The 10,673-nt window shown below is 35.0% G+C and overlaps 1 protein-coding gene across 1 annotated transcript; it reads left to right on the top strand.

Moving 5' to 3' along the window:
- Nucleotides 1-8,013: 8,013 nt before the first annotated feature.
- LOC149549249 (G-type lectin S-receptor-like serine/threonine-protein kinase At2g19130) lies at nucleotides 8,014-9,900 on the top strand. The gene has a single exon (XM_089794291.1). The coding sequence runs from the start codon at nucleotides 8,014-8,016 to the stop codon at nucleotides 9,898-9,900; it is 1,887 nt and encodes a 628-aa protein (XP_089650417.1).
- The last annotated feature ends 773 nt before the right edge of the window (nucleotides 9,901-10,673 follow it).

Genomic DNA, 10,673 nt, shown 5'->3' with positions numbered 1-10,673 from the left:
GATTATAAAAGAACGAGTACAGAAGTAATAGGTATGACAAAATTAAAACTGAGCAGACTCTTTTCTCACATTAATAAATTTGTATATATACATAAGTCTTGACACATAATTCTAACATTATTATAGTACCTAACATTAATATTTGAAAATACATATTGATAAGGATAGATATGAACCAAGAATGTAGGAGAAGGAGACACAAAGGTAATTACATACCTCTTCAAAAAAAAAAAAAAAAAAAGATAGTCAAAGAAATGAGAGTAGAAGAACTATAGAAAAAGGAGGAAATCAAGACAAAACTAGAATGCTCCATCATCAATAAGGTCACAGCACAACCTTCATAACTTGAATGTGCTATTACATTATATTAAATACTATGAAATTAATTAATTAATTAATATCAGTTATAGTTTTTAAAAATCTTGATTCTATTTATAAAATAATATACTTGAGGGCATGTTGTGTTGGTATCACTAATCAGTAATAACTTTATCTTGTGCAATATAGTTTATAGGGGGCTACCTAATTTCTATGCTCTAAAAAATGCATATAGATTAATTTACAAGAGAAAAATTTAATGGTGTTAGAAAACAAAAATACCTCCTTTAAAAACTATTTAATTTTCCTAAAATATTTTTTTCTAGCATAAAAAGCTAAAATAAAAGAGAATTTATCATTAAATAAAATATGAAATTTATCTTTTGTATTGAGTAAAAAACTATATTGGATTTGTAAGGAGCAATATATTTTGCACTTTTTTTTTATGAACATAATTTATATGTGAGGATACATGGATGATAAACTTCACGTGAGTTGAGGATTCAATCTTGTACTTAAAGGGCTTGAGTTTCCACACAGATATATATATATATATATATACACACACACACACACATACATCCATATATTCAAATATATATACATACATATACATATACATATACATATGTATGTATGTATACACACACACACACACACACACACACACACACACACACACACATATATATATACATACATATATATTGTAATGATCCCATCTTTTGGCCTTCACGTTCTCCAAAGTCTAAGTGGAGGATAAGAAGAAATTAAATTAATTTCTTATAAAGTCATTCAATTAAAGATTAAAAGGTGACTTTGTATTTAATTAATTAAATTATTAATTACAAGGGAGTAGCTTCTAGGGTATGTATTAATTATTGGAAGGATGGAAGCCTCTCATGATTTAATTAATTATTGCTAGGGAGGAATTTTTGGGATATGCATTAATTATTGGAAGGAGAAGCTTCTAGCTCTTGCAATTAATTAATGTTTTAGTTCCTTCTAGAAGGATGAAGAAAAGAATAAATAGGGTTGAAAGTCTCATTGCTGATCATTGGATGATTATGACTTGCATTTGATAAGAGCTTGGATGTGTGAATCACACTCCCTTCTTTTGGCAATAGAGGACGTTCATTCTCTATTGTAACATTCTAGACGTCATTCCCTCAAGCTTTGGCCTTTGGAATACATCTTTGTAATTGATTGCAGCATTCTCAACATTAATATAATTTTAGCCTTGGTTTAGCTTTTGGGCATTCCTGGGTGTCCATTGCAGTAGTATCAGAGCTATAAGTCCTGCCATCCTGTGGAGATCTTCAACATTTATGTTTGAGCATGTGACAAGGGCTTTATAATTTTTGCAATACCAGAGCAAAACAAAGTAGGAGTTCATACTCGCTTAATGAACAAGATAGTTCACTTGTGTAGAGGGACATAATATCGAGTCATACAAACACAGAGGAGACATTCTTTGAACAAGACAGTAGTATGGGTGACCGAGATGATAGAAATACCAGTTCTAACCAAGAAAATGTAATATTCAGGTTACTAAGTACATTAGAGGAGGGGCATCAAATGCAATAGGAGCAAAATAGGCGAATGGATATGATGTTGCAACTTATCACTAGAAAGATGGGCATCAACATTGACAATTTGTATGTTGCTCCAGAGCAGAAGGTAGTTGATTCCTCAGGTGGAATCAAGACATGTATAGAGCTAGTGAGCTATGATGTTGGTGATGTGAGCATTTCAGCAAAGTCAGTAGAGACATGCATGCAAAGTCAGGAGACCACATATGAAGCTTTGTCAGGGGATAGTGATGCAGCAATAGTGGAATTAGGAGAATGCAAGGGAACTGTCATATTAGCAGCCACTTCTATGTTAGTTGAACCATCCAACAAGGAGTTTCACAGTATGCATGCAATTGTCGATGTGCGCTTTGATGATAATACACTTGTTATTGCTAATGATGTGAGCAATATAGTGACAGAGTCATATTATACTATCGATCAACAAAGTGTTAATGTTCACTCTTGGGATAGTACTATGTTCAACATGGATGCAACATTGTCTTATGACAATCTGATGTTTGAGGCTAATATTGATCATTCACCTAAGTGGAGTTGGGCTCAATTTTCACCATCTACAAAGATTCAGTTTTGTGTTGTAGCAGTTGGGAGGAAGAGGTTTCATAGATCTTCTATGGAGCCACCTTCTGATGACATCCAACTTATACTTCATCAGCACAAGTTTTGGGAGCTAACTTGCAGGACATGTGGTTGGTCTTAATGATGTTCATTTGTAGTTTGTTTAATGTCCATATGGATATCACATATTACTTCAATTGGGATCCAGGTGGAGGTTGGAGTTCATTATGTTACTTAATAGCTTGAGGACAAGCAATTTCAAGGAGGGTGGATTTGTAATGATCCCATCTTTTGGCCTTCACGTTCTCCAAAGTCTAAGTGGAGGACAAGAAGAATTAAATTGATTTCTTATAAAGTCATTCAATTAAAGATTAAAAGGTGACTTTGTATTTAATTAATTAAATTATTAATTACAAGGGAGTAGCTTCTAGGGTATGTATTAATTATTGGAAGGATAGAAGCCTCTCGTGATTTAATTAATTATTGCCAAGGAGGAATTTCTAGGGTCTGCATTAATTATTGGAAGGAGAAGCTTCTAGCTCTTGAAATTAATTAATGTTTTAGTTCCTTCCAGAAGGATGAAGAAAAGGATAAATAGGGCTGAAAGTCTCATTGTTGATCATCGAATGACTATGACTTGCATTTGATAAGAGCCTGGATGTGTGAATCACACTCCTTTTTTGGAAATAGAGGACATTCATTCTCTGTTGTAACATTCTAGATTTCATTCCCTTAGGGTTTGGCCTTTGGAATACATCTCTTTGTACTTGATTGCAGCATTTTGAAAATTAATATAATTTCAGCAGTTGTTTCAGCTTTTGGGCATTCTTGGGTGTCCATTACAGTGGTATCAGAGCTATAAGTCTTGCCATCCTGTGGAGATCTTCAACATTTATGTTTGAGCATACGACAAGGGCTTTATAATTTTTGCAATGCCAAAGCAAGACAAAGTAGGAGTTCGAACTCACTTAACGAACGAGATAGTTCATTTGTGCAGAGGGACATACAATCTAGTCATATAGACACAAAGGAGACATTCTTTGAACAAGACAGTAGTATGGGTGATCGAGATGATAGAAATACCAATTTCAACCAAGAAAATGAAATATTCAGGTTACTGAGTACATTAGAGGAGGGGCATTGAATGCAACAGGAGCAGAATAGGCGAATGGATATGATGTTGCAACTTATGGCTAGAAAGATGGGCATCAACATTGACGATTTGTATGTTGCTCCGGAGTAGAAGGCAGTTGATTCCTCAGGTGGGATCAAGACATGTATAGAGCCAACGAGTTATGATGTTGGTGATGTGGGCATTTCAGCAGAGTTAGTAGAGACATGCATGCAAAGTCAGGAGACCATATATGAAGCTTTGTCAGGGGATGGTGATGCAACAATAGTGGAATTAGGAGAATGCAAGGGAACTGTCATATCAACAGCCACTTCTATGTCAGTTGAACCATCCAACGAGGAGTTTGGCAGTATGCATGTGGTTGTAGATGTGTGCTCTAATGATAACATACTTGTTATTGCTAATGAGGTGAGCAATATAGTGATAGAGTTATATTATACTATCGATCAACAAAGTGTTAATGTTCACTCTTGGGATAGTACTATGTTCAACATGAATGCAACATTGTCTTATGACAATCTGATGTTTGAGGCTGATGTTGATCATTCACCTGAGTGGAGTTGGGCTCAGTTTTCACCATCTACAAAGATTCAATTTTGTGTTGCAGTAGTTGGGAGGAAGAGGTTTCATAGATCTTCTATGGAGCTACCTTCTGATGACATCCAGACTTATACTTCATCAGCACAAGTTTTGGGAGCTAACTTGCAGGACATGTGGTTGGTCTTAATGATGTTCATTTACAGTTTGTACAATGTCGATATGGATATCACATATTACTTCAATTGGGATCCAGGTGGAGGTTGGAGTTCATTATGTTACTTAATAGCTTGAGGACAAGCAATTTCAAGGAGGGTGGATTTGTAATGATCCCATCTTTTGGCCTTCACGTTCTCCAAAGTCTAAGTGGAGGATAAGAAGAAATTAAATTAATTTCTTATAAAGTCATTCAATTAAAGATTAAAAGGTGACTTTGTATTTAATTAATTAAATTATTAATTACAAGGGAGTAGCTTCTAGGGTATGTATTAATTATTGGAAGGATGGAAGTCTCTCATGATTTAATCAATTATTGCTAGGGAGGAATTTCTGGGGTATGCAATAATTATTGGAAGGAGAAGCTTCTAGCTCTTGTAATTAATTAATGTTTTAGTTCCTTTTAGAAGGATGAAGAAAAGGATAAATAGGGTTGAAAGTCTCATTGCTAATCATCGGATGATTGTGACTTGCATTTGATAAGAGCTTGGATGTGTGAATCACACTCCCTTCTTTTGGCAATAGAGGATGTTCATTCTCTGTTGTAACATTCTAGATGTCATTCCCTCAGGGTTTGACCTTTGGAATACATCTTTGTAATTGATTGTAGCATTCTTAGCATTAATATAATTTCAGCCTTGGTTCAGCTTTTGGGCATTCCTGGGTGTCCATTACATATATGTATATACACATATATATGTGTATATGTATCTATATATGTATATATATGTATATGTATATATATATGTATATATATGTATGTATATATATATGTATATATATGTATATATACATATATATATATGTATATATATGTATATATACATATATATATATAGATATATACATATATACATACATATATACACATACATCTACATATATATGTATATATATATATATATATATATATATGTATTTATGTATGTATGTATATATATATCTACATATACATATATATATACATATATATATATATACATACATACATACACATATATATACATATATATACATATATACGTCTGTGTGTGTGTGTGTGTGTAAAATTAATGGTCCTTTATTAGGGGCCTACATAAGGTAAAATTTGGTGTAATCAATGATTTTGGAGTTCATGTTACATATATGTAAGGTGGTAGTAATTATACATTCACTCTTAATCTCGATGAGATCACCAATTATTTGTTTCCAAAGAAAGTTATAATGCTTGGAAAAAAATGGTATTGTCGTAGATTATACAACCTTTCATCTTTTATACTCTATTTTGTGCTCTTGCTTTAGTATGTCCCCTTTTATGTCCTTTTTAGGCAATCTCTACCTTATCTCATCCAAATTATTATCATATATTCATGAGGGGACCTAACCCAATGTTTTACATGTATGTCTCTATAACCACCTTTAGTTTTTCCCTTTTTTAGGTTGACTATGGCTCGTTGTGGCATAATCCTAATGGACTAGAGTTCCTAGGATCATAGTCTTTCCAAAACATGCCCAATTTGTGATATGTTAGTGTCATTGTACATTCCACGAAATATTAGATCTTGATATTTTAATATTACAATCATATGTTAGCCAAAAAGAAACATATATCATAATAACACTAGATAAGGGCATCGTTCCTAATTCATTTGAACATATATTCAAGAGAAAGTGTTCCTTCTCTTAAGGGTTGATTTCAGTACAGGTAGCATCAATCTATAGGAGGAAGATCTGAGGGATATCAAGATAGATCTACCTCTAGGGGTTCTTCAAACAACCAAGGTGATTTGTATGTACTTTTTTTCCTATTGAGAAATGGACATTCAATTCTATCAAGTCCCTTAATTTGAATTATAGAACCCTATTTATGCTAAGATGGAAGAGCTCCAAGGGGGTGTGTTGGAAGGGAATAAAAAGGTGAAGGAGGGGAATTTAGAAAATAATGACACAAGGATTGAGGAGTCGAAGGCAAGAATGGATAAAATGGAAAGTTTAGTTAGGGGTGTCATCAACATTTGTCAAGAGATCATGGCAATCTCAATGGATTGCTTGAATATGCTAGTATGTAAAGTGGACGAAGAGACAAGGACTATGCTAGTTTTTTACTTGGAAGCGACAAATCCTAAAGGGTAGGCTACTAGCCCAGGGAGATGCATGAGGTCTAGCATGAAGAAGAGATGGTGATTAAACTCCCTTTGGACATTGTGGAGATTAAGAGTACACCTCATAAAATGAAATGAACTGAAGGAGGCGCTGGCAACAACTGTTAAGGAGTTGGCCTGGCCCCTAGTGTCCTAGTAGTTTTTTCTTTTTCTTTTTCCTACTTTAGTGATCTTTTGCTGGCTAGGTTATTGTGGGTGTCAATTGTTGTTTGCTAGGTTTTGGTTGTGGAGCTGCTATTTCTATCCAACTCTAGTACTTTTGGGGGCCTTATTTCTATATCTTTTGTAAGAATTTTATGGGTTTTCAGATCCCCTTAAATACCACTTTTTCTTATTAATCAAAAACATCAATCTACTAAATATTGTCTTTAAGACTCAAATCTAATTTCTTGGTTCAAGCTCTAGACTGACCCAAACTACACTGCCCACTCTTCCCTCAGTTTCTTAAGCTTGTCTAGGACTCTATTTGAACTATATGAGGGCTCAGACAAAGGCTCACTTGTAATTATACTATTTTCATTCACAACTTTTATATTTCCTATTAGAGGGGTCTGAATTCTTTTATTAGTCTTCAATTGGAAGTGAGGTGTATAACCTAACCTCAATCATAATTGTTGTGGTAGGAAACCATATTTATCTCTAACTATAAGTTTTCACAATTCATGTATGTTCAACTCAATTGCTTATGGACTCTATTATATGCTTTTTTATTTTAATTAAGATTTTTAATCACATTCTATGATCCATCATAGAGATGTTAAAAAGGAAATAAAGTAACACTAATAAAAAAAAACAGAAAATACAAGGAAAAACATTCCTTTGAGTATATTCAAGTTAAAATTTAAACCTGAATTATCGGCGTACATAACTAGAGGAATGCCGATAAAAAAGAGAAATTTTTTCGAAGCTATCAGAATGAAATTTGTATTACACTCGGCACCGTCTATAAACAAATTTCTTTTCCTTTTGTTTGAACGCGGACGACTGACATATCAGGATACACATCTAGCAGAGACCGTCAAGAGGTTTACAATTATCTATAAGGACGGCGTAATACAATTCTATGATAAAGGATTAACAAATTAATAACTATAAATGACAAGCGAAAAATCCAAGGAAAAACTAACCAAGTCGCCTGAACTGTTTCTCAGAATGTTTAACAGACATAATAAAAAAAACCTTCATATAACGAGATGACAGAATGAAACGCAGATCTCTATGCTGGTCTTAGGATTTCCGCGAATCATCGACAATGTTTATACAGCGCTATGAATAATGCTCTGCCATCGAAACTAGACGATGAAAACAACTGCTTACTACAATAACAGATCCTAACAGTTGTCCAAGAAAAACTTTTTTTTATCCATCTAATTATAGAGGAACTCCAAAAGGATTTAATCCCCTTTCTGATTAATCTCCCAGATTTTTAGTTACAGTACAATGAAAAAGAAAGCATCTCTGCGATCAGACGATGAAGGTGCAGCTTCACTTTCTCTTCTCTCTAGTTTTTCTTCTGAGAATGGAGGCAACGAAGGGAAGTGAGTTCATCAGAGTTGGGGATGAACTGGTTCTGAACCAAAGCTTGACCTCTAAAAATGGAGTCTTTAAAATGGGTTTCTGGAGTCCTTCAGGATCGAGAGATTACTATTTGAGCATCTGGTATGCTGCCATTCCTTTGGATGAGAAAGCTATAATATGGACAGCAACAACTCCATGCGCTGAACACTCATGCAGTCTCGAGCTCGGTTCTAGCAAAGGCCTGGTCATCCATGGGACCAACTGGACAAGCTCTTCAAATGTAACAGGGATAGATACCGCAAAGCTTACAGACAAAGGCAATTTGGTCGTGTTTGGCACAAATGGAAGTACAATTTGGGAGTCGTTTGAATACCCAACAAATATTCTGGTTCCAGGCCAAACACTCAAACCAGGACAAAGCCTCCATTCTTGGAATTCTAAGAATGATCCTAGCCGTGGCATTCATTCATTACGAGTAGAGAGGGGAAAAGGGTTTTCTTTGTATGATAACACATCATGTATATATACAATAGGAGCAAAAGGGTTGCCTGGAGATTTGTCTGGCGAGTTCCTAGACAACAGGAGATCCAATCTTGTTCTTATCAATGGCACCAACCATCGCATTGTCGCATTCCGAGACATTCTCAATTCAGCAAACGCCTCCGCGCCTGCCAGGATACATCTTACTGAAGACGGAACACTTGATCTTGAGATATGGGGTAATGGATCCTGGCTTTATTCATGGAATCAAACATTTATTATTTCTCATGATACTGCGAGTCCTCCACCGGGGAAGAGAAGAGAGACACGAAAAGGGCGGCCACTTCTTCAATCCATTGTAAACTATATTGTGGGTCTTCTTTTATTGATCATAGTTTTATTGTCTCTGTCAAGGAAATGTAGAGAAAGATTGGAGGGCTTAAGAAATGGCGGATCTAGTGCTGCTCCTACGAGGTTTGATTACAAGTTTCTGAAAATAGCAACGGATAATTTCAAAGAAGAGCTTGGGCGAGGTGGGTTTGGCTTCGTTTACAAGGGCATTCTGCCGGACAAGACAATTGTTGCTGTGAAGAAACTGGATTGCTCGGGCAATTGCGATAAAGGGTTTGAAAATGAGGTGATGTCCATTGGCTCCATTCATCACCTCAACTTGGTGCGCTTGATTGGGTACTGTGCAGAGGCAAAAGACATGCGACTGTTGGTGTACGAGTACATGGAAAATGGGTCTCTGGATAAGCACCTTTTCAACAGGACTAGGTATAGTGTTCTTCCGTGGCATAAACGCTTCAAAATTGCTCTTGGGGTTGCCAAAGGCCTCGCATACTGCCATGACCAGTGCATATCCCGAATTGTGCACTGTGATTTGAAGCCCCACAACGTCCTTCTTGATACTCATATGGAACCCAAAATATCAGACTTTGGTCTGGCGAAACTAATGGCGAGAGATGAGAGTGGAATTCTTACCATTTTTAGAGGCACCAGAGGGTACTGTGCTCCAGAATGGCTGCGAGAAGTACCCATCACTGTGAAAGCGGATGTGTATAGCTATGGTCAGATGTTGTTCGAGCTTATTAGTGGGAGGAGAAATTTGAACACGACCATTACACCGGAAAGACAGTACTATCCTTTCTGGGCTTTCAATCAAATTAGAGAAGGAAACGCGGCCAGTTTGGTAGATGTAAACCTGGAGAAGTCTGTGGATGTTGGTCAAGTGGAGTTGCTCTTCAAAGTGGCGTTCTGGTGCATTCAGGATGACTGCAATATCAGGCCTTCCATGGCACAAGTGGTGCAAATGATAGAAGGATCTGTGCAAGTAAAAATACCTCCTCGTCCAAAGAATCTTATGTTTCAGGTCGATTTTCAATTGACTAGTGATCCAAGCTCCTGATCTCGAATTCATTCTGGAATCCTGTTAAAAAAAGTTGTAGTTATATCATTTCACAATTTATCTTTTTTGTAGTGTATAAACAATTCATCTTGTCTCGTAATCCATTTGATGCAATCCACCATAAAGAGTATATTAGAACAAGAAAACTTTCTATTTATAATATTCCTCTTCACATCAATGTAAAATGTAAGTCGAGCATGATAGCTCCTATGAAAAGGTCGGTAGCACATATATTCTTTGTAAATAAATCTAGTTTAATAATATAAAAGTGAATAATAAGCATATAATTAATCTGATAACAATATTACAATTTGACTTGCTGTGGAAATTATCTCCTACTTATAACTAGATGTAATTATAAACTTGCTTGGAATAAATGTTGTATAATGAATGCTTTGACTAAATCCTTATAAGTTGAAATTGAGTCTTCTACAATCATGCTCATCACTAAAGTAATGAAAACTAACCTAATAATAAATGATTAAAATTAAATGGTAATTAGTACTTTTATCCAAACAACCTGATTATGCTAATAGAAAGATATGCTTAGAAAACTATTTGAATTCACTAATGTTAAATAAATATAAACTAAAAAAAAAGTGAAAGAAAATATTTTGTCAAGATCTACTTGTCTACTTTGTACATTTCAATGATATCTATTATAGAAAAATATTTGAACTCACTAATATTAAATAAATATAAACTAAAAGAATAGTGAAAGAAAAGAATTTCTTTTGTCAAGTTCTACTTGTCTACTTTGTACATTTCAATGA

Source organism: Cupressus sempervirens, chromosome 7, assembly GCF_028749045.1.
Source record: "Cupressus sempervirens isolate cs-2001-9-10 chromosome 7, ASM2874904v1, whole genome shotgun sequence".
Classification (NCBI taxonomy): Eukaryota; Viridiplantae; Streptophyta; class Pinopsida; order Cupressales; family Cupressaceae; genus Cupressus; species Cupressus sempervirens.
This window is presented reverse-complemented; position numbering and strand designations above follow the sequence as displayed.